Source organism: Astyanax mexicanus, chromosome 13 (genome assembly GCF_023375975.1).
Source record: "Astyanax mexicanus isolate ESR-SI-001 chromosome 13, AstMex3_surface, whole genome shotgun sequence".
Classification (NCBI taxonomy): Eukaryota; Metazoa; Chordata; class Actinopteri; order Characiformes; family Acestrorhamphidae; genus Astyanax; species Astyanax mexicanus.
Genome location: NC_064420.1, coordinates 25930709 through 25957067, shown reverse-complemented (window position 1 = coordinate 25957067; position 26359 = coordinate 25930709). Strand labels below are relative to the sequence as shown.

General features: G+C 38.2%; 2 protein-coding genes across 2 annotated transcripts in view; one reads left to right on the top strand and one right to left on the bottom strand.

The window, feature by feature from the left end:
- ephb4b (eph receptor B4b) overlaps positions 1-23774 on the bottom strand; it is a 36978-nt gene extending 13204 nt beyond the window's left edge. Inside the window, exons 1-4 of the mRNA XM_049463183.1 lie at positions 23136-23774; positions 9891-9961; positions 9152-9433; positions 7148-7535 (exon numbers count right to left, since the gene is read on the bottom strand). Coding sequence (XP_049319140.1) covers positions 7148-7535; positions 9152-9433; positions 9891-9961; positions 23136-23214 — 820 coding nt within the window. The 5' untranslated portion in view covers positions 23215-23774. The remainder of the gene's footprint in view (positions 1-7147; positions 7536-9151; positions 9434-9890; positions 9962-23135) is intronic.
- Positions 1-26359, top strand: part of LOC103037426 (C-reactive protein) — a 190755-nt gene that overhangs the window by 50922 nt on the left and 113474 nt on the right. The gene's annotated exons all lie outside the window — the stretch shown is intronic.

Here is a 26359-nt window from a genome sequence, read left to right as displayed (position 1 = left end):
GAAGTTAATTTAGAAACCCAGTAGCGAGAATGAAAGAGATAGATGATCTCAGAACGGGACAAGTTCCATCATAGTTCCACAGCGTGTGTGGGTGTGTGTGTGTGTATAACAGACAGGCAGGAGCCACACACAGAAATAAACGACAGAAACGGACAGAAAAGAGACGAGTGCACACACAATGAAGGTGTGACCTCCTCACGACAGGAAGAGAGCAAGAGAGAGTGATGACAGGGTGTATGCTGAACTATTGTCACTGCAGGAATGTTCCTGACTCTCTCTATCCCTCTCTCTCGCTCTCACACACACACACACACACACACTAAGGGATCACTGGTGGGGGGAGACATAAGCGCGCAGTGCTGATAGAGGGGATTAAATTCAACATAAACACACTGACATACACTCAACATATACCAGAGCACTCTAAACACACTCTCACACACACATTTCCAAGACTCTTTAAGCAGGCTCAGTAAAAGTGTACTGATCTCATCCCTACATCATACACATACACACATCTGTTACAAATTAGATACATCCACCCTCTGTATACACTACATACACGATACGATGGACAAAAGTATTGGGACACAGGCTTATTTGGCTATAAAGAAGTTTATCCTGCTTTTATGGGAGTTACTGTCTCTACTGACCATTGACAGAAACTTTGCAGTGAGGATCTGATTGTATTTAGTAAGAGTAGAAATGTATTGGATGATCACCAACCCACCTCGTTCTCTTCTCCCCAACTCATACAAAACGTATAGGATAAAATAGAGCTAGCTGGGCAATATGGCACTATTTCATCGCATTTTGATATATTTTTTTTATTGTAATGTCAATAGTTAAAAAGAAAAAGGGTGTAAAAAATTATGTTGCATGTTGTGCATGATGTGAAAGTAATTTTTAAGAATCTGCCACTGCTGATGCATTTTATCAGTCACAAAACAGAGATAAATGTTGTGTATCATGAAAATGTTGTTAAATATTGTGAAAAAATATTTTTACCTTATTGACCAGCTGTCAGTGTGCGATTATGCATGGTAATAATTCCAGAAAAAACAGTTCTACCTAAAGCTGGGCAATATAATGATATTTTATCGTATTGTGAATGAAAAAATGTTCTTATTATATTGTCAATATATTTTAATAAGCATATTGATAGCAAAAACAAAGTGTACATTTTATTTTAGGGAAATAAAACATGTTTAATTGCATGATGTGCATCAGAAATGGAATAAAAATCACTGTGTGAAGAATCCGTTTTTGTCTGTCACAAAATAGAAATAAATATCATGTATCGTAAAAACTGCTTTTTATATATCGTAAAAAAAAAACAACACTTTTTTTTTACCATATTGCCCAGCTCTATCAGTATGTGATTATGAACACCACATATGTTCATAAAAGCGTTGGCTTTTATATTGTTTATATCAATTTCGGATTTATATTGTATAAACCTAAAAATAGGAAATCGTGCTGTCCATTTTAGCCATATCGTCCAGCCCTAGCTCCACTGCTCCACAGCTCACTGCTGGGGGGGGGATTTACCACCCCCCTCCCCCTTCTATTGGCAATACTACTTTTATCCTACAGGGACTAGACAAGCTGTGTGTGTGTACTGGCCATCTGTCCCAGCAATGGGTGCAACTGAAAGTGTCTCAATGCATTCATTAGAAAGAGTATCCAAAAGATCTGTATGAGCAACTAATCTGTAAATGTGTAAAATGGCAAATTGTTCAGTCTAGAACAGTTTAGACCTGCCTATTCAGACCACAGCATTTTATGTATTCTGCTACACTGCTTACTAAACAAGGCGCAATTCAAAACAGAGTATATTTACACATACAGCTCTGGAAAAAAAAAATAAAAGACCACATAAAAATGATGAGTTTCTTTGATTTTACTAAATTGAAAACCTCTGGAATATAATCAAGAGGAAGATGGATGATCACAAGCCCTCAAACCAAGCTGAACTGCTTGAATTTTTGCACAAGGAGTGGCATAAAGTTATCCAAAAGCCGTGTGCAAGACTGGTGGAGGAGAACATGCCAAGATGCATGAAAACTGTGATTAAAAATCAGGGTTATTCCACCAAATATTGATTTCTGAACTCTTAAAACTGTATAAATATATACACTTATTTTATTTGCATTATCTGAAAGTTCTGAAGGTCTGAAAGCTCTGCATCTTTTTTGTTTTTTTCAGCCATTTCTATACCTATAAATAGCAAAAACAGAGCTGTATATCAGTGTTAAAGGTACACAATGTTTAACGGTATGGGATAAGAGGTTAATGTACAATGAATTGTGATGCTGTAAGTAGAGCTCAGATGGGAGGTGGAGTAGAACTGTGGGGGTACGAGTTCTTTAAGTGCTGAAGTATTAACCTCATCTGTTAACTGACTGAGTAAAGAGCCGTGTGTGCATCTGCATGTGTGTGTGTCTGTGTGTGTGTGTGGGAGAGGGGCAGCCACTAAGTTAAACACACACAATCTGCTCTCAAGCCCCTAAATGACCTGCCCATTGTGTTCCTAAAAAGAGTCTCTCTCTCTCTCCCTCACACACACATACATACACACACAAACACACGCTCACAATAAGGACAATGAGAATGCCGACACAAAAGACATCAGCAATTAGCACAACACATGCAGCCACCTGCTGCTGCTGCTGAGCGTGCGAGAGAGAGTGTGTGTGAGTTAGTGTGTGTGTGTGTGTGTGTGTGGGGATTCCTCTCTATAGCGACTAATAAAGACAAATTCCTTTCACATCAATCACTCATCTGTGTGTGTGGGGGGCTTTGTGTGTGTCAGCATGGGCTGTGTGGATGCTGATCTGGTTTGACGCACACACACACTTGCACACACACACACACACACACACTGTATATCCCCCTGGCCAGGACAAGATGTCCCACTGGCTGGTGAATCTTGTAATGATCTGTGATCTCTATGATCACAAATCAGCTGCTGAGTACATTTAATTTAATTAAGCTACATTAAAATTCAGTCTCAATAAACAGCACACACACAGATCCCACAGCACATGCATGTGACTGACAGAACAAGCTCTTAAAGCATTTCTCAGTGATTTATTTTCGCTTTAACAGGATTTTCTTTTGAATTTTTATATGCAAAAACAGTTTTATTGGTTAAACCGCTGAAATGAATCCTCTCTGCTGTAAATGAGTCACTCAGTAAGGATGTTACAAACTGATTCAACAGGATTTCTGTTCTTTTAAGGACCTAAACATCTATAATTCATCTCATTAGTGTTAGAAAAGTGTTTTAGTCAAATTACAGCACTATATATCCTGTAGGCAAGCGGCAAGATGCCTATATAGTTATGGTAACTCTGATTAACTTATTATGCACAACCGAGGTAACTCGTGGATTTCCTTTTCTGTGGTGTTCCTAGTGAGAGCCAGTTTCATCATAATTGTGTCATTTCTTAAAGTCCTTCTTTGCTTTATTTAGTTGAGTAGATCTTGTGATAATATGGAGTAGAACTGTACTCAAATAGGTCTATTTCCTGTATACCAACTCTACCTCTTCACAACTTCACAACTGATGCTCTCAAACTACGATGAATACTGAAAAAAAGTGTGCTCAAACTTTTGAACGTTACTGTATATAAAGAATAAAGTGTATAAAATATAAAGCGTATACAGAGATTATTCTGTTCATGCAATAGGATGAGTCAGCTCAGGTAAGATCATCTGTTATTACTGTTATTATTATATAATTGAGCTTTCTGTTTATCCAACATGACAGAACATGAACTACAGTAAAACACAAACACTTCAGATAGAAACCTTATTCTAATTGTGCATCAATTGAGTCGTGTGATTATATTACACATATATGATCGGTTATTGCACAAATACTGATCCAACTAATATCCAACCTTTAAAAATTTTACTTTAAAAAGCCAGTCTCTCTGTCATCTTTCTCTTTTTGCTCATCCATCCCAAAATAATGCATTCAGAACAGATCATCTTCACCGCCTACACTCACACTGCACTAGTCATTCTGTACATTAGCTAGAACAAAACTGTGTCCTCCACTTCTCTCTCTTCCTTTATCTCTGTCTTTCTCTCTCTCTCTCACCCTCTCTCTCTTTCTCGCTCTCTTTCTTTCTTTTCTTCCTCTCGGAGTGGAGTGTATAATGTGTGTCTGTGTTTCATGTTTCACTGAAAAACAGCATCACGATCGGCCGCTCTCCCTCTGTCTGCTCTCATTCCAGCACAATGCAAACCAGCTGCTGCAGCCAGTGTGTGTGTGTGTGTGTGTGTAACCGCAGTGTTCTCTTCTCCAACCAAAAGACAAATCTACAGAGGAACCCACAACTCTTCTATCAGGGTGTGGCTTTGGATTATGGGTAATCTGACCCGTCTGATGCGCGCACACACACACACACACACAAGCACACAAACTTTCCTCTTTCATTTTTCTGCGGACAGGCAGTGAATTTGACTTTAGGAAGCATAGAGGGGTTTACAGAGTGTTAAAGTTACATAAAAGTGCAAAGTAAACAAAGAGTAAAGTTCAAAAACACATGTAATCTACAGTGTGTACAGTAAAAAATGGAGGAAAGTAAAAAATAGCTGCAAAAAACGCACTACCTCTAGTAGCGAATCAAGGGACATTATCAGTGCGGCAATATGTGCAGAAGATCTTGCAGCCACATGTATTACCAGGATAATGCTCTCCCTCATAATTGTCTTAGACAGGTCGCAACATTTTTTTGCTTTCTTGGCCTGTGTTTACCATATTTTCGCACTATAAGGCAAACTTAAAAAGTTTCAGTTTAGTTCTCCAGCACCGAGGCTGGAGTAGCATTAGTATTAGCCGCTAACTGCAGCGCTAGCTCTTTCTCTGTTTAGAGGGGAGTATTATTGGTTTGTAGTCTGCTCCTAACCCCGAATAGCACTGCTGGAGTAGCATTAGCATTACCCGCTAACCGCGCTCGATATTTCTCATTTCAAAGGTGAGTATTATTGGACAGTAGCCTGCTCCTAACTCCGGCTAGCACTGCTGGAGCGGTTAGCAGCTAATGCTAACCGCTCCAGCCTTAGTGGAAATCTGTAAATCTAAGCTTACTGTTAATAAACATAAGCACTTTACTCACCCAAATAAACAGTTTGTATTAAAGAAATATGTGTAGATTAATATCCAGCGCTCGTTTGACTTTAAAATAAAGTCATTTTTTTATTACAGTTTTGATTATTTAGCTTAGCTTTACTTATCTTGGTTAGCTAACTCCCCCCACCACCACCACCACACAGCAGCAAGATCTGCTGAAAAGTGCAAAAAATAGGCTAAGTGTGTGGGGTGTAGAGTGCATACAGTGTAAAGTGAACTGAATAAAGTGTAAAGTGTGTAGAATATATACTATATACGCTATATATATATAGAGTTTAAAGGGAAGATAATGTGAGGTAAAGTATATAGAGTGTAAAATAGTGTCTCACTTTCTCGCTCTGTTATTTTCCCTTCATCACTCCAGTGGAGTCAAAATGGAGTGTGTGTTCAATCTGCTAGAGTTTTAAGTGGTCTGTGTGTGTGTGTGAGTGTGTGTGTGTGCGCGTTTGGGAGAGTGCTGCAGTGACTTTGAATGTGACCCTAAACCATGCCTTAATCAAAACCATTCACACACTAACACACATGTCAGTAAGAATGTCAGTGTGTGTGTGTGTGTGCGCGTATGGTACGGGTCAGTTCTGATGGACAATCCGAGCACACACAGCCTGGAAACTGAGCGTGTTCTGAATTACTAAGAAAGAGGGAATGCCCCTCCATGCGCACATGATCACACACACACACACACACACACACACTGGTTTGTCTGTATATCTATAAATGAAATGGAAGTTAATTCAGACCAGGTTTTTGCCCAGTCTGACTGCAGCAGTGACTGTGCATGTATTTATCACTATGTGTTTTGTGTGTGTGTGTGTGTGGACTCTAATACAGAACACTGGAAGAATGCTCTTAAACAAAAGCGTTAAATCACCCCACAGCAGAGTGAGCGTAGCGGAGTGATCAGCTCCAGATGCAGAGCATTATTGATCGCAGAGACAGAGAAGCTGCTCTACGGTTGGACAGTACAACCATATTTGTCCCTATCTGGATACATTAGCTCCGCCCATTTTGTATGATTGGCTAAAAGTTGTTCTACACTTGTTGAAGCAGCAGCTTTTAGATATTCAAAAAAACTATTCTACCCATTCCTGCAAAGTCATTTAAATTCATTTATGTCTTATCTCACATGTACCACCTCTGAAATAAGACCAAGCATTAAAAAACCTTTAAAAGTGCTCCTCAGCAGGCTTGTTACTTTTACACATTCTCGCCAGAGAGGTGTCTAAACCCTAATCCAAAGTGTGTTTGTGTGCCACTGTGCAGCACATTTGGTTTTTTGACACAGAATCGAATATTTGATGTTGAATTCTCCCAAATTCCAAGTTAAAAATATTGTCATTTAGAGCATTTATTTGCAGAAAATGAGAAATGACTGAAATAACAAAAAAGATGCAGAACTTCCAGACCTCAAATAATGCAAAGAAAACAAGTTCATATTCATAAAGTTTTAAGAGTTTAGAAATTTGGTGAAATAACCCTGGTTTTTAATCACAGTTTTCTTGCATCTTGGCATGTTCTTCTCCACCAGTCTTACACACTGCTTTTGGATAACTTTATGCCACTCCTGATAGAACCCAATATTTGATGAGTCATGACCAATTAAGCTGAAAATTAGCAGATTGATGGGTGATAGCAGATTCTCTTAGGTGATTTTACTGTCCTAAACTACACACTACCCCATCATATAGTGTGGACAGCCTGAGAAAACCCTGAGAACCTTCTAGATTCCCAATAAATTGTCAATCAAATGAGTGAAACTGGTGCTTTACCAGCTTTCTATTGGTCAGGACTTGGACAGTGGTAGAAGGCCATCAGTTTAACCATCAACAAAAAATTAGTGAGTGGAATCATGAGATCTGATATCACTGTAGTGCTTCTTAAGGTTCTCTCCAGTTATTTTTTGGAGATTTAAGAGTAAGGATGTTTTTAAAACATGCACAAGTGCATTGCTGTTAGCTTAGCTTAGCTGTTAGCTTCTAAAACAGGAAGGCAAGCACTCACCTCTGCAGCGGTCCGTATCCACAGGTTCGTACCCAGCCTTGCACACGCAGGAAGTGGACGGTGGCCCCACCCACTGCCCGTCCTCTCCACACAGCATGGTGGGTGGGCGGGGCATCAGGCCAGAGGGGGCGGAGTAAGGCACACACTTTCCTTCTGCCTGCTGCACTAGTGAGTGAGGCACCGTCTCGGGGAAGCTGGAGAAGGTGTGCGTGAGGGCGGGGCACTTCTTGAAGTACACCCTGACGGATAGCAGCGCCATGCACACGCCCTGAGCCTGGAATGCCAGGTAGAAGCCCTTCTTAGTGAGAGGACCCAGACGCACGGTCTTCACGTTAGACTTCCTCTCCCCACCCCGCCGCAGCAGGTAATCAGCCGCTACTGTGTCCACCTACACAAACATCAATACATAAATGACAATATATTCATATTGTGTATAGATGACTGTTTAATAGAGGTGTGCCAAAAAATCGATTCACATAAGAATCTTGATTCTCATTTACTACGATTCAGAATCGATTTAAAATGTCCCAAAATCGATTCTGAGGGGCGGGTTTTAGACTGATTTTGGGCTGGGTATTTTTGTTGGACCTGGCAACCCTGGGGATAGCGCTTGTCCCTTCAAACGGAGATCTTCCAGACACACACAGAGCGTAGGTGTTTGAGAATCACCGGTAAGATGGCAGAACAAGCATTATATTACCTTAGATTAACGTGTAGTTTTAATGTTTTATGGCAGAATGCTTCATAACAAGCATAAAAAAGATCGCTAGTAGTTAGTTTCAGTAACTGTTAGCTAGCTAACTAGCTAACTTTCCAGTTCCACCTTAAATAACGCTACAGGTGGCAGCGGGCTGCAGCATTTAAGGCGGAACGGAAAAATAACAATAAGCTAATCAGAGCTAATTTCAGCTCCTCATCACAGAGGAATTAAGGAATGGACAATATGAATTAATTTCTCCACCTCCTGCCCCCTTTCTGAAGAAATACAACGACCTTAAATTAACTAGTTAATCAGCAGCTGCTCCTGAACTTTAGCGCTCCAGTGCTATCATCACATCAGCCCAGCAGCGTCACCTACACACCACCGCTAGTAGCCTGGTAATAAAGCAGTGTTATTTATTATTTATTTATTGTTCATTAACGTCATTGTGATATCCCAGTGATTCCTCTGTCACTGAGGACCCACATTCCTGCACATTTTATTGTTTTTGTAACACATTACCTGCTTCAGGACCAGTGTATATTTTGGAGGCTTTTTTCAATAAGATTCATAAGCCAGAAGCAGAAATTTTTATAAATCAAATCGTTTTGAATCAAAAATCGATTTTGAATCGAATCGTGGCCCCCAAAATCGGAATCGAATCGAATCGTGAGATAGTAAACGATTCCCACCCCTACTGTTTAATAAGTCTGCCTACACTTTGGAGATAAGGAAGATATACAGCTCTGGAAAAAAAAGAGTTTCTCTAACATCAGTTTCTCTAATTTTGCTATTTCATAGGTATATGTTTGAGTAAAATGAACTCAAAATTATAGTTTATTCTATAAATAAAAGACAATATTTCTCCATAATTCCATATAAAACTATTGTCATTTACAGCATTTATTTGCAGAAAATGAGAAACGGCTGAAATAACAAAAAAATGCAGAGCTTTAAGACCTCAAATATTGCAAGAAAACAAGTTCATATTCATAGTCAAAGTTTTAAGAGTTCAGAAATCAATATTTGGTGGAATAACCCTGGTTTTTAATCACAGTTTTCATGCATCTTGGCATGTTTCCCTCTACCAGTCTTACACACTGCTTTTGGTTAACTTTATGCTTCTCACTCCTGGTGCAAAAATTCAGTTCAGCTTGGTTTGATGGCTTGTGATCATCCACTTTCCTCTTGATTATATTCCAGACATTTTCAATTTGGTCAAATCAAACAAACTCATAATTTTTATTTGGCCTCTTAATTTTTTCCACAGCTGTATTTGATGCTGTGTCCACACGGATGCTTACCTTAGTGTAAGGGTTCTCCATCCAGGCCGGGTGTGTTGGTGTGGCTGTGTCCTCGTCGCTCTGGTAGTAGTACAGGTTAAAAGTCTCTTTGCAGGTGCGGGAGCTGGAGGGGAGGGAGCTGCACTCCATTACAGTAAAGCGGATCTCCACGTACAGAACTGACGCCGAGCGCCGCGGGATCAGACGAGTCCTCAGCCAGTGACTCGCACTGCCGTCTGACGGACAGATCTGAAACGTCCTCACACTGTTCCCCTCTTCATCCAGACCACTCATCTCCTCCCACTGACACAAACACGCACACACAAGTAACAGACAGAAAAAAATCAGACACAAATTCAGTTGAATTCAGAATGAACGTCTTATTTTACTAACACTGAAAACATTAAAAGGGGAATTAATGCATGCCAACAGTATGTTTAGTTTTACGCAAATTAATAACGTTATCAGGTTTGGCCTGAAATTCCTGCTATAATTTACAATTTTACAGAGCCTGGTGACATATCGTGTTTATTTAGCAGCATAAACACATTTTTTTTAGCAATTGACATCCAGTATAACATTCTAATAACATGAAGATCCAAAATTATTTTTTTACACATATATTTAGAATTAATTTCTAATACCTTCGACATTCCCAAAGAATTTCTAGTAAAAATTAATATCCAGTATGAAACACCACTAAGAGAACATACAGTAAGTTCATGCAGGATATTATTTAAATAATTGCATTACTGCTTACCTCAGGGTCAGTGTTGGGATAGGTCGTCCATCTGAGGTCAGACGTCTCCAGCTTCGTATTCATCACCACCTCTGAGAAACAACAACAGAGAGACAAAAAGCATGTTAATTAATGATAAATATGATATTAATACATAATTATATGTATATGAATATTACTTTTTATATTAATGAGCGTCTTCCCTAAACAGCACTAAGAACAGCAACAAATCAAACAAAGATCCCAGACCATCACCTCATCATTTATTACACACACACACACACACACTCACACACACACATGGTGCAGCTGTTTCAGAGGTGACTGATGGTGATGTCATGAGTCTAAGACATATAGTTATCAGTTATGACATAGTTGTCTCCAAGGTAATACACTAAAACGCACACACACACGCACAGACTGGTATTGGCTTAATTTGTACTTCATTAATATCAGGGGAAGTTTGATTTCATTCACTGATGCTTCACTAGCTCACACACACCAACACACACACACACACACCAACACACACACACACACACACACACACACACATGCTGTGCGCTGGCAGTGTTCCTAGTCATTCCTGGGCGGCCGTAGAGCGGAACAGCACAATTACAGCTCAGCCTGCCAGACCCACACACACACACACACTCCTCTAGTCACCCCCTCGCTAATTACAGAGATGGAGAGAAGTGTACACACACACAGAAGAGTGTGTGGTGCTGTAGAGGAAAGGGAGTTTTGACAGAGCATGACGAGACATGAATTTCAGCACACACACACATACACAAACACACACACACACACACATACACACACACACACATACACAGGTGTATACTGGGAATACTGAGGTGTTTACAGGGAATATACAGGTGTTTACTGCTGATAGTAAGATGTTTACTGCAGATACTTAGATGTTTATTGTGAATACCAAGGTGTTTATTGGGGATACTGTGGTGTTCACTAGATATACTGGGGTGTATATGTAAATATATATACATATATATATATATATATATATATATATATATATATATATATATATATATATATATATATATATATATATATATATTTTTTTTTTACTTTTTTTTTTTACTTTTAATATGCTTTAAAACCTTATTATACATTATTTACTTTCTGAATTTGTACTGTTACATATTCATTTCTTGCTAACATCAGGCTCACCTTTAAACACTAGGTAACACCTAATGTCAAGGCAACTTAAGCCCACTAGCAAACACTGGTGAACACCTAACCTAAGGCCAAATTAGGCTCACCGGTCAAACATTGTTTAACACTTAATGTCAAGGCTAACCTAAGCCCACTGACAAACAACACTTAACAACCAACTTTAGGACAATGTAAACCCATCGCCAAACACGGGTTACCACCCAACAACAGGTCAAAGAAACACACCAGTTAAAAACTGTTGTTGGCCGGCTCCAGCGGACTATGGTGCTGCCACGATTATTGGGAGTTCGAATCGCTGGTTCGAATCCCGTTCATGTAACTTGCCTTGCTCCCTCTGGCTGGGTAGATGGCACTCTTTCCCTACATCACTCCAATGTGTGATGTTGATCAGCACAAGGCGTCTGTGAGCTGATGTATCAGAACCGAGTTGCTGCGCTTTCCTCCAAACACGCTGTGATGCTACTCGGCTACGCTACATCACCAGCAGTTCGAAAAGAGGCGCTGCAGAATCAAATGTTTTGGAGGAGGCATGTGCTTGTCTTCACCCTTCTGGTGTTGGGCTACGACTAGTGATAGGGGAAGTCCTAATGAGTGGGTTGAGTAATTGGTCTTGTAAATTGGGCAGAAAATGGGATAAAACTTAGTAATATATGAAACAAAAAAAAGTGTTGTTGCCTAATGTTATGCCAATATTAAAGTGTTTATTTATTGATGAGTTATTTATTGATATGTTTGTGGTGTTCACCATGAATGCTGTGGTGTAATACAGGTTTGAAGTGACTCAGGTGTGTGACTGTGCCTCAGAAAACTGATCATAAACTAGATAAACACAAACAAACAAAACTTCCTGTCTAAAATTACAGTCCTGTCTGTCGTCATGGTGAAGTTGTGGTCAGTTTGCTTCCACTCGTTGTAAGTTTGCTAACCTGGCAGAAAGAAAACATTTACACACCTGCTGAAAGAGCCACCCACACACACAACATAATTGTGTGGGGAATGCCTCGCAAATGAGCCAGAAAACTCCATTAAATTCTAGGTTTACGTGCACCCCGCTCTGGGTTGCCAACATGTGTGCAGAAAGGTGTATATGACAGCGTTTTTGTGCATGGATTACTTCAAATTCCAGCAAAATAACCTTAATAAACCTTAATCTTCTACACATGGTGGAGGTAGTTTCACAGATGCACCAATACCTGTTCTAAATACGTCAAAAGCAAACGATTTAAAAGACCCTTTCTATTTATTTGGACTTTTAATCCAAATCCCGGTATCAGGTCAGCTCTACTCCTTGCCTCAGGGAAGCTGCTGATTGGTTGGAGAGTGTGACTTTTCCCGCCTTCATAATCAGGCAGTGTCCGAAGGTCAGTGTTGATGGATCCAGCAGTAATTCACCAATCAGAGCCAATCAGCAGACATTCCACAGCACCCAGCACCTGGACTTCTAATTGGCTCTCATCATAATTACACTAACGAGGCTAACATGGTTAGCAAGGATAACGAGGATAACAAGGTTCCACACTCAGACAGACAACAGGACAAACATTCAGCTAACACACACACACACACACACACACACACATACACACTGAGAGTAAACACTCCTGTCTCTGGGAGCCTGACTTGCAAATGCCTGTGGTTGCTTATACAGACGTAATGTAAACAGCTGTGTGTGTGTGTGTGTGTGTGTGTGTGTGTGTGTGTGTGTGTGTCTGTGTTTCTTGGGGATGTTTAATCTAAATGTAATGGACCACAACCCTTATCCTTCGATCACCACCAACTCACACACACACACACACACACACACACACACACATACGGGCAGGTCAGGTTGCAGTCAGGCTAGGGGAGATTGACACACTCACAAGTTCCAATGATTCCACATAATTAACACTTCACTTCACACACACACTCTCTCTCACACACACAGGGATAGAATGGGGTCTTGTGTGAAAATTATGACAAATATGAAAAAAACATCATGTGAGGGGAACAGCAATGCAGTAACGATGCAGACATGTTTGTGGGTATGTGTGTGTGTGTGTGTGTGTGTCTGTATGTGTGTGTGTGTGTTGTCTCTGTGTTTTAAGAGTGCAGAAATGCATCTGAAGCTGAAGCACTACTAAAAAAAAAAAAATTAAGACTATTATCACTATAAATAAGATAAAGTTATAAAAGTTATCTGCGAGTTATGATGAAGTTATAAAAGGTATGAGCAGGTTATGATGAAGTTATAAGAGGGTTATTAATAAGTTATATGAGTTATCAGTGAGTTATGATGAAGTTATAAAAGGTATGAGCAGGTTATGATGAAGTTATAAGAGTTATGAGAGGGTTATTAATAAGTTATAAGAGTTATCAGTGCATTATGATGAAGTTATAAGAGTTATGAGCAGGTTCTGATGAAGTTATAAGAGTTATTAGAGGGTTATTAATAAGTTATAAGAGTTATCAGTGCGTTATGATGAAGTTGTGAGAGTTATGAGTGAGTTATGATGAAGTTATAAGAGTTATGAGCAGGTTATAATGAAGTTATAAGGGTTATAAGCGGGTTATGATTAAGTTGTAAGGGATGTAAAAGGGTTATGAGAGAGTTCTTAGTGCAATGAGAGGTTCATGATGGTTATGAGATGAATCATAGGGTTATTAGGGTGGGTGCTGGTATAAATTAGTGATTAGAGAGAGTTATGATTTAATTACAAATATTATGAGAGGTTTTAGTGCAATTAGAGGGTGTTATGGGTTGTGTTACGGTTATGGTTGAGTTTTAAGTGTTTTTAAAGTAAATAACATGTTATTATGAAAATAAGAGTGTTCTATGACTTATTTGTAATGATTATGAAAGGGTTATGGGAGCATTATTAGGGTGATGAGAGGGTCACACAGGTTATGAGAGAGTTATGACAGGGTTGTCCAAAGGTTTCAAGAGGGCAATATGAAGGTTTTAGAGAGGCGGGGGATGGGGTTACAAAAGTGAGAGGGTTAAGAGAGGGTTATGGCTAGTTATAAGAGAAGTATGATAAAGTTATAATGTTTATTCGAGATTTATGGTGTTATAAAAAGGTTATAAGTGTTTTGAGAGTGTTATAAGAATGAGAGGGTTATGGCTAGTTATAATAAGTTTTTAATTGTTATAAGAGGTTTGTGGAGTTATGATAGGGTTGTAATGTTTTTAAGAGGGTTATGGAGAGTTTATAAGAGGGTAATGATAAAGCTGAGTGCTGGTGTGAGAACCTGGGAGCCCTCGGCTGATTTTATGAGATTACTGAGAGCCTGTTTAACTCTTTAAGACGATAATCCTCACTTTAAGAATGGACAGAGCGGGAGAGCAGGGGAGAGAGAGGTCACTTTAAATGCTAATCTCTCTCTCTCGCTCTCTCGCCCTCTCTCTCCGCTGAGAACAGAGGGATGGGTTTAACAGGATTTGTGAGCAGCAGAACCTCATTTACACCACAGGAAACCAGACGGCCACCACACACACACACACACACACAAACACAGACACACACAGCTGCTTTCTCCTCAAAAATGCCAAAATTTCAAAAGTCACTCAAAGTAGTGGAGCACAAGAGGGACAAAAAGAGCAAATGCTCTCTCCGTGTGTCTCTCTCTCTGTCTCTGTCTCACACACACACACACACACACACTATTAACGAAAAAGCTTCATAACTTTCCAACTCCAACAGATGCATGAGTAAATCCCCTCCACACACACATACACTTTACAACACACATACACAGAGTTTCTCACACATAATCTCATCCTGTCATTTTCCTATTCTCTCTCTCTCTGCAGTTTAAAATCCAGGCCTTGCCTCTTCAGCACATCTAACAGCACACGCAGCAGAGAGGGAGAGAGAGAGAGAGAGAGTTACAGTGTGTGTTTAAAGCTGTTGAATAATAATAGCAGAGAGCAGGTTTGTGTGCTACTGACCACAGCTAACGGCCAACAGTGGGTTTCTAGGAGTGTGTGCCCATCCTGAACAGATTAGACCAAAACCTCTCTCTCTCTCTCTCTCTCTCTCTCTCTCACACACACACACAAATGTGCAAAAACTCTGGGCCTGACTCAGAGTGATAGCAAGAAATCAGCAGCGGCTAAAATCATTTCCCTCTGCACGTCATTATAACCCATATGAAAGAACAGTCGTAGGAAAAAAGGTAAAGAACAACCCGTTCCAGGGAACTGTTATAAAAAAGATACTAGAAAACATTTAAATTAAAGAACAAGCACATAGAAGGAAAGTCCTACTAAAAGCATTCATGCTAAATAATTGTTTATCAAAGAACAGCCACACTCTAATAGAACACCCACATTACCAAAGGAGAGTCCAACTAAAGAATACTTATAAAACACTCCAAATAAAAATGTCCTATGAAGTAAAAGCCATAATAAAGAAAACTCCTACTGCAGAACAGCTACAGTAAACAACAACCATACAAGTAAACAATTCTAGAAAAAGACACTAAAGAACAGTCACATTAAAGAACATATACACAGAATAAAAGTCCTACTAAAAGCAGTCATTCTAAATAATTATTTAACAAAGAACAGACACACTTAAAGAATAGTTATAAAACCACTCCGAATAAAGAACAGCCCTACTTAAAAACAGTCATACTAAAAATGTTCTATAAAGGAAAGCCATACTAAAGAAGAGTCAGACTAAAGAACAGCCAATGTAAAGAACATGCATACAAGAAAACAGTCAAATTACAGAACAGACACATAGAAGAAAAGTCCTGCTAAAAGCAGGCATGCAAAAATAATTGTTAAACAAAAAACAGCTACACTAATAGAACACCCCCATTACCAAAGAAGAGTTCTACTAATGATCAGTTATATTAAAAAATAGTTATTAAAACACTTCTAATAAAGAACAGTAATGCTAAATAACAGACATACTAAAAAAAACTGCCCAACTAAAGAAAAGCCAGGGTAAAGAACAGTCCTACTAAAGAACAGCCATACTATAGGACAGTCCTACTGCAGAACAGCTACGGTAAGGAACAACCATACAAGAAGGCATTTCTAAAAAAATATACTGAAGAACAGTCACATTAAAGAGCAGGCACATAGAATAAAAGTCCTACTTAAAGCAGTAATTCTAAATCATTTAAACCTAAATAATCTAAATAATAAATAATAACAAAGGACAATTGCACTTAAAGAGCTCCTACATTACAAAATAAGAGTCCTATTAATGTTTAGTTATACTAAAGAATGCAGACGCATTTAATAACAGTCATATGTAAGACTGTCATACTTAAGAACAGTTCAACCAAAGAACAGCCAAAGCTGTGCATGCGTTTTGCACGGCGCTCACTGTGGCGTTTCCTTGCTCACACTCGCACTCCACATTTCACACGCTCCTGACAGGGGAAGTGTGTGCAGGGACAGGAGAGTGTGAGGGCAAACACATCAAACAGGCTTTGATGAAGTTCCTGAAGGAGTTCAGTTCTGAATCAGAGGAACATTTACAGCAGTCTCTGAGACTCTGCTCTGGAGCGCCACAAGATCACGCTCCAGGTGTGAGGTTTCACTCGGGCCTGTGTGAGCTCACGCCTGGGGGCGGTTACAAGGAACTCAGTAATTAGTCATAATAATGTACATTACACCCTGTGCTAAGACCTTGCCACATCGCAGGATGCGCAATGTCAAATAGAATTTTTGATTTAGTATAAATGGAAACTTTTTCACACATATGTTCTCATTTTACATGACATATCTACCAGAGGCTGATTATATCAGCTCAATGTAATTAGTTTTACTCCAATCTTGGATATACTGAGTGCATTAATTATAAATATAAAGTCATTGACTTTATAATTTCCTGTACTTTTTAATATTACACACACACAAATGTGGAAAAACTCTGGGCCTGACTCGGAGTGATAGCAAAAAATCTGAAGCGGCTGAAATAATTTCCCTCTGCACTTCATTATAACCCATATGAAAGAACAGTCATATGAAAGAAGATCAGACTTACTGCAGAACAGCTAAGGTAAAGAACAATCATTAAAAAAAAAAAACAGTTCTAGAAAAAGATACTTAGGAACAGTCAAATTAAAGAACAGACACCTACAAGAAAAGTCCATGCTAAATAATTGTTCAACAAAGAACATCCACACTCAAATAAGACCAAAGAATAGTCCTACTAATGATCATTTATACTAAAGAATAGTTAAAAAACTGCAAAATAACCACAGTAAAGAACAACCACAAAAGAAAACAGCTCTAAAAAAAGACACTAGACAACAGTCAAATAAAAAAACATACACATACAAGAAAAGTCCTACTAAAAGCATTCATGATAATTAATTATAAAAAAAAACACACTAAAAAAGAACTACATTATCAAAGAAAATTCCTACAAATTATCATTTTTACTAAAGAATAGTTATAAAACCACTCCTAATAAAGAACAGTCACACTCATTCTAAAAAAGTTCTATAAATGAAAGCCATACACTCTAAAAAACAGAGGTACGATATGAGTACTTTTTTGTACTCGAAGGTACACTCTTTATAGTTGTACCCTCAAAGGTACAATATTGGTCTTTACGGGGTCAGATTTGTTCCCTCTGAAGTACAAAGTCATTTCTAACAGCAATAAGTACAAATTTGTACCATTTAACCAGCCAAAGGGTACATTCAGTATTCTGTATCACTGTACTAATGAACAATATATATTTAAATTGCACATTTTTTATTTGAAAGCCAGACAATTTTGTATCATCAAGTTTTTGAGCCATATTCAGTTGATGATAATGTTTATAATCTTTATGATCTTTACTGCCACAAAAACCATGGGTACAAAAAAGGACTTTCACTGAAAGGTACTTTTTTGTGCCTCAATATAAGGTACAGCCCCAGCGACAAGCTTTGTACTCTTTTAAGTACAAATCTGTACTTATATTTCTTAGAGTGTACTAAAGAACAGTCTGACTAAAAAACATCGCAAAATGTTTCCCCAGTATCTTGTAACCCTATTCGCTTTCATACGTTTCTAAAGCTATAACACAAACCACATAATACAACCATTTAGAACTGCTTGCAAAACCAAACACCTCAGTAAATCACCTCAATCAGCACTTTTAATCTAAGTGTTTATCAACTGAGCTGACAGATAAATGTAATGTAATGAAATCATCAGTGTGATTAATTGCTGATAACAAACTGATAACACAGGCTGTTTTATTGATCATAAAACATCAGCGTATCTCTTTAATATGTGGGAGTAAATCAGAACTTTAATAAAGATTCTTAGTAAGTGTGTGTGTGCGATGTCATTACTGTGCGGTATTTTATGTGTAGAGGGCTCTTGAGTTTACACTCCACACATCCGTCTCGCACAGAACTGTGGCTGTGTTTATTTACACTGTATAAAAAAATATAGAGCTTAAATCTGCACACACACACACACACAGAAAGATCAGTGATAGTGGGGGGATCCCTCTGATGAGAAGTACTGACCTCCACACTCAGACTAAATGAGGTTTTTACTCCAGCTGATGAAGCACACACTGTGTGAAGAGGGAGCCACTAAACTCCAGTAAATACAGTACATTTGCTAGTTAACAACCATTTCTTAGCTCTGACTGTGATTGGCTGGTTAGTTCTGGCAGGGATGCAGGTTATTTTTGGGTTGTGACTGATTGGTTAGCCCTTGGTAGGACAGGTTGGTTAGCTGTGACTGTGATTGGTCCATTAGCTCTTACTTTAACTGTAATTATCACATCAGGGTCCTAATTTTTTGCTGTTTTTATCAAAAGAAAAATTCACACTGTTCTCGTTTTCCATTTTATATCTACTAAAGATTATATCTGTTCAGTATCATTTATTTTACTTTAATCCTGGATTTGGGGATTTTGGATAATTGACTTCTGTTACAAATCTGAAAAAATATATATTTTTTAATATCTCAGTTAGAGGTGTGCAATTATAAAATCAAATTTTCATTTTGTTGCAGTAGTGTATTCTTGAAATATGTTTTTTTGTAATTCAGTGTTTTGTCATATCGCCAAGAGTATCGTTCTCGTGTAAATACAGTGAAACATCATGATAATATTTTAGGGCCATATTGACCACCCCTAGTTTTGGTAGTGATTGACCGATTCGCTTTCCTATGATTGGTTAGTTTTGAAGCTGATTGGCTCTGACAGGCTCAGTGTGAAATGTGGAATTACGATCTATCCGTCACTCTTATAACCACGAACAGGACAACTACACGATGACACACACACACACACACAAAATAAAAGCACAGCAGGAGACACAGCAGCATGGAATTAAAATGATTTAGAAAAATCATTTAACACTAAACTACCATAACACCAGAAGAGAGAGAGTGAAAGAGAGTAAACATGTATACACACTAATAGGCCCTGATACTCGCTAATACATACTGCTACACGCTAATAAACATAGCTACACACTCATACGCACTGGTACGCCATTAATACACCCTGGTACACACTAATGAACACTGGGAGAAGACTGCACTTCCCTGCGGTTTATTAGGAACGCACTGGGGAACTGGGAATGTGAGCTGATTAAAGACGGGTCTGCTTTATTTTAACCAGAATCATTTACATTCGTTTGAGCTCACGATGATTCACCCAAAACCTTCCAGAACCTCCCTCGGAACAGCTGGGATTGGTTACGAGCCTCAAATCGGTTATGAGCCTCACATTGCACAGCGTTCACTGACTACTGAATGGAACATCAGACCGTTTACTGGAACATCAGAACCCAGTCACTGAAATATCAGGCCAGTTACTGAAACATTTGATCACTTACTGGAACATTAGACTGGCTAGTGGGACACCAGACTAGTTACTGGAATATCAGACCAGTCACTGAAGCATCAGATCAATATATGGAGTTATTTTATAAATCTACTAGAGACAGATTATATTTGTCCAGTATAATTTATATAACTTGAATCCTGGATATATAGAGATATGTGGAGTGCATTATTAGTATCATAACATTCTGAATCAGAAACTTCTGTTACAATTCTGGAATAAAATCTTGTATTTTTTAATATATCAGTTAGGGAGTGTGCCATATCATATTGTATGCAATAATAAAATACATTTTTCATTTGTTGCAGTAGTGTATTCTTAAAATTTTTTTTTAATTTAGTGTTTTGTCCTATTGCCAAGAGTATGACTATCGTGAAAATACTATGAAATATCGTGATATTATTTTAGGGCCATATCGCCCAGCCCTATTGGACTGGCTAGTAAAACATCAGACTAGTTACTGGAATTTAGACCAGTCACTGGCCCTAAAATCTGTTTACTGGAACAGCCAACTATTTATTGAAATAAAAGACTAATGATTTGAATGATTAGACTGGGTAGTGGAACATCAGACCTGTTAATGGAATGACAGACTGGTTAGTCACTAAAATATCAACAGCGGATAGCTGTTGGAATATCAGACTGTTTACTGAAACATACACTAAACAGCAGATAATTGATTGGATCATTGGACTGGTTTGGTTCAGCATCAGACTTCTAACTGGAAAATAAGTTATGGAAATACAAGACTAGTCACATTAAACTGAATTGAATCCTAGAACTAGATCAGGCCAGAGACTGGACATTTTAGTGGGTACTAGAACATCTGGCTGCTTACTTAAAGATCTGATTCACCTCGAAATACAATATGGTCCCGCTCAAGTGGATCAAGCTAAAGGTTTTGCCATGGCCCTCAAAGTTCCTGACCTACACATCCCTGAACATCTGCGGATAGACCTCAAAAGAGCAGGGGAGCAAAGGCGGCCAAAAATCTCACAGAACTAGAAACCTTAGCAGGAAAAATGGGTAGAAATCCCCAAACAAGAAATAAAAGACTCTTAGCTGCTATAAAAGGCAGTTAAATGTAAGTCAGTGAATAAACAATTAATCACGGAATTGAACACACACTTTTCCTGTTTGGCCAATTCACTGTATTCAACTCGGACATACATTATATACCTTACACCTCATTTTTCAGGTTCTCGTTAAAAACCTTCTGTTTAAAGTTCTTTAGATAGACTAAACAGTGGTTCGTACAGGGCCAACATCCATTTTTGAGCTAAGCTCCACAGCTCTTCCATCCGATGCGATAAACCCAACGTTCTGCCGTTCTGAAGTTTAATAAAGAACTGTTCTGTGCGCCCATAAAATAATTGTTTTTTGCACTCAAATTGTTATTTCAATTGTTACAGTTCCATATAGAAGTGCTGTCTATATTAAAGAACACTTGAGAAACCTCTATTTTCAATTCGTCAACATTAAGTGCAGATTCTTCGGTTTTCCATTCCACCTCAAATAAGGTGTAAAGTGATCTTTCATACATGGTGGTGGTAGTTTCGTAAACAAAACACAAACATAAAAAACTGAACACACTTAAACTCTTGCAGAGCTCTTATTCATATTCTACCTTAAATGGAGCAGCTGTTACATTCTGGCGCCCAAAGCGTAAGAATGTAACAGCTGCGCCATTTAAGGTGGAATAGATCATTCATGTAAGAAGTCAATTTCAGCCTTGTGGCACCATCCTCGCAGACTTACATTTCCATTAATGGTTTGATTTTGCTTTTTATCTGGGTTTCTTTACGTGAATCAGATGCTTACATTGTTCCATTGTTTTCATGGGTGTTTTAAAGATTTTTTAAATCTATTCTTCATTGATCAAATGTGTTTCTTCTACTGTTACAAAATGAAAAGAACCCCTTTCCCTACGACAGGGCCCATTCAGAAAATCTTGCAGAATCTACTTGCAGAAGAGTGGAGTTTCACACAGCAAGTTAGAACTTTTGACTCGAGCAGTAAAACCCAGTGTTCTGCAGATGTTCGATCCAATATAATAAAGTTTAAAAGTGTATATCAGAAAAAGAGCACGTTTGTGTGCAAGTTTGTGTGAGAAAAGTCTGTGTGTTTAGTAATATACAAAAAAATTAATTGCTTCTTTATAACAAAAAAAAATGACAACCTGATGAAACTATTCTGCACATAAAAAATAAAGCTAAAACCAAAAATCTACTAGCACCAAAATATCTTCCAAATAAAACAACTAAAATTACAATTTATTAGAACTATAATACGTTATTCAAGGATGCTTTTCCCTTCAAGGCTGTGGGTCTACCTAGTTTTAACCTAATAAAAGAGTTTTACTATAAAAAAGAAGAGATCAGTAATCAATAAGTAGTGTTTATTAAAATGTTAGTTACTGCAAAGCTTCTATATATAGAATGGGTTGAATACATTAATTCGTAAATTGTTAAATCTAGACTGGTTAAATCTATGATGGAGAACTTGCTAAAGATGGAAAATAAAAAATAAAAAGTTGCCTTAACACTATATAATATATAGTACAGTATATCATTATTAATATATTATTAAACTAAAATATGTGACTGATTTATTAATATTAGGTAATAGTGTAAAAGATTATGTATACCCAAAGGGAAATTTGAAGTGTACAATTTAAAGTATATTATTATTATTATTATTATTATTATTATTAAGATATTTAAAAGTTTTAAAGTTTTATTATGCTTATTATTATTAAGTAACAGTGATAGATAGATAGATAGATAGATAGATAGATAGATAGATAGATAGATAGATAGATAGATAGATAGATTAGTTTATTAATCCTAGTGGGAAATTTGAAGTGTACAATTTAAAGTAGTATATCATTATTATTATTATTATTATTATTATTATTATTATTATTATTACTAAGATGTTAGATCTTTACAAGTTTGAAAGTTTTATTATGCTTATTATTATTAAGTAGCAGTGTATATACTACATTTACAATTTGTTCTTATTAAGTTTTATTATTTGTATTACTATTATTGTTTTTTTTTTATTAATAATATTATTATATTTAGTTGTATTATATTTTGGCTAGAATACGTGTCCACTATCCAGCATAGCTGAGATTTACGATGTTTAAAAGGTTCATAGTCTCTCTTTTCTCATAAGCATCCGCAGATAATCGTGTCGTATTGATTAATAATCGATTAATCGGCGTTAATAATCAGTAATAATCGGTGATACTCACCCTCCTCTGCAGTGGTCAGTGTGGTGAGGGTGAAGCAGCAGAACACGGTAAACACGCTGAACACACTCCATCGCTCCATCTCCTCCTCTGATCACGACTTTAGTTATTCAGTTATTTGTTTTTTGTTTGTTTAGAGGGTCCCAGTACGGTCCGCGCGCTGTCAGCTGGGCCGGAGCTCCGCGCGCCCCTCCGTCCTCATCGATCAGTCTCGCGCTCCATGCACAGGAAACCGTAAACTCCGCGCGTCCGCTGCTGCTGCTGTGTTTGTTTATTTGTTTGTTTGTAGTTGTTGTTTAGGTTTGTTTGAGTTTTCTGCGTGTCCTCGCGCTGCTCCGGTGAGTCAGATCGATACCAGATACCCCTCTGCACGCGAACACACACTCACGCACACACACACTCCAACTGTCTCACACACTCTCTCTGTCCTCGCGGCTTCCAAAAAACTCCAATAGTATCAGATATTTCTGTCTTCACTCCGCGCGCTCCTTAAACCAAACCGGCGAGACAATACGAGTAAAACGAGCAAAGAAAGTGAAAAACAAACAACTAAACAAAAAGTTTTCCTCGCGCACTTCCAACTTTGTACGTCCCCTCGCGTGCGTTCACTACTGCTCCCTGCGCGAGACACACAGGGGTCGTTGCTCGAGAGAATCCCACACTGCACAGACCCCGCCCACTCAATCCCACACTCCGCCCGGTATGGTCGAAGCCCCGCCTACATTCCCCTCCCGAAACTTTTCCCGCCTTCTCGCTTCTTATTGGCTGGTTTGGGTGGATGAACATCAATACAGGATTAGTTTAACTGGATTAATGAAGAAAAAGCTTCAAAAGCAACAAAAGACTTTTATAAAAGTGAAGAAACCCGATTTGATTCTGATATAAACACTACTTAAACACTTTAGGAGAATTAACAAGTTAGTGGCAATCCATTTTCCAATGTTTCAAATTGTTTAAAACTGGTGTTCATTCATTTGTATACTCCAAAACTTAAATTGCATTTAACGCAAACAATTGTAAGCAGTTTATTTGTGCAAAATATACCTAACAATACATGGGAGGTATGGGAGGCAACCTATTTCCTGTTTAAAACCTAAAATCTCATATTTACGTGAAATGTGAAATTTGATCATCAACAATATGTTCTAAAAACAGTAGATTTAATATGGGACTGGGATGTTAGGGAAATTGGATTATGGGAATATGGGTACATTTGTATATTCTTTCTAAGTATATTCAAAATATTTTATACATTACAGATGCAGTTTTATAAATGTTAGTTGTATTTATGACAATAATAATGGTAGTTTAAACAAAAACAGAACAAATACGCGAGAACATAACCGCTGCACCATTTAAGGTGGAATTAACAATTTAAATGAGAGCCAGTTTTTGCATTTTAAAAATTATTATAATATTATTACTATATAGAGGTAATGGTCACTTGTTCATTGATGTAAATGAGTGAAACTGGGTTGCCAGTACCTGTATAATAACACCTGAAACTCACACTGACTCTCTGTAGACACAGAATACACAGTGGGACAGTGGGTTCCTCCCATTAACCTTCTCATTATATACAGTTTCTATAGTGTCTATAGATTATTCACACCTAAGAGCTCCCGCTCTCCCTTTCTCTGTTCCAAGTTGTTTAATTCATTTCACAAAAATACATACTCTAATTCATCTCTTTATACCCCTTAAATATCCCCTTTATACCCTCTCTCATCCTACTATTTTTAGTTTTCTTACTGCCATCTCTTACTGTACGTTCTCTTACTCTCTCTTTCTCATTTGACTATTTTTACTTTTCTTTCTGCATCTTTCTCTCATTCTACTATTTTTCCTTTCTTTCTGTTATATATCTCTCTGTTTCTCTCTCTCTCTCTCATATTTTTACCTTTCTGCCATGTATCTCTTTGTCTCTCTCTCTCTCTCTCTCTCTCTCTCTCTCTCTCTCTCTCTCTCTCTCTCTCTCTCTCTACCCATCTATAACCCATCTCTTTATACCATTCTCTCTCATCCTACTATTGTCTAATTTTCTTTCTGCCATATATCTTTCATGTTTCATCTCTCTCTCTCTCTCATTTTACTGTTTACCTTCCTTTCTGATAATTATCATTCTCCATGTATCTTTGTCTCTCTCTGACACATCCTATTTTTACCTTTCTTTCTGCTATTCTGCTATCTCTCTCCATATCTTTGTTTTTCTCTCTTTCTCATCCTACTATTTTACCTTTCTTTCTTCCTATCTCTCATCCTAATATTTTTCCATTTTTTCCCTGTTATCTATCTATTTCCATATTTTTTCTTTCTGTCTCTCACATTTTCACCTTTCTTTCTGCCATCTCTCTTCCTCTCTCTCTCTCTCTCTCTCTCTCTCTCTCTCTCTCTCTCTCTCTCTCTCACTCAGGTGAATCAGTGTGTATGGGGTGATGATCTTTGGCAGAAGGTAGTTTGTCTTTGGCTCAGTCTTAAAGAGGTTTGACCTCCTCACCGCAGCACCGATGTTTAGTTTTAGTTATCGATTAATCAATGAGCCTCATCGATCACGCTGAGCGCGCACAGGGGCTCCTGCCCCGCCGCTGCCCCTTGCAGCCTTTTACCCCTCAGGGTGGGCAAAAGATCTGCTCACTGTCCGTCATACTGCCCAATTCATCACCAACAGAAGCTCTCTCTCTCTCTCTCTCTCTCTCTCTCTCTCTCTCTCTCTCTCTCTCTGTCTCACACACTCACAAACACACACCCTCTCTCTCACACAACCCCTAGTCTGCTGATTAGCCTCTTTAACAGCAGCAGTCGAACAGCCTCATTGAATCTCAGCCAGAAAGCAGCTCCTCAAAAATCTCCTCAAATCTGCTCTTTGTTGTTACAGTTTTAGACTTTCTCATCTGAGGAAACCCCAGCGAGCCGGATTAAGAGTTAACTCTAATCCCACCGAGCCATCTGCAGCCAATTCACCTCATTCAGAGGGAAGATCTGGAGAATTAAACTGTTGAAAGTGAAATTCGCTTCTAATGTTTATAAATCAGCCCAACCTCCTTATAGCTGCACACCAGCATAAGCGCATTAGCTTTAGCATTCTACTGCAATGCGTTTTTATAGCTTTAACCTGCTGCGTTTTTACACCCTGATTATTGCAAATTATTTATTACATTTCTATAACTAATTGCCGTTTATGTTTAATAGATGTAGCCTTTTTGTGATATTTTATTAACCTCTTATTT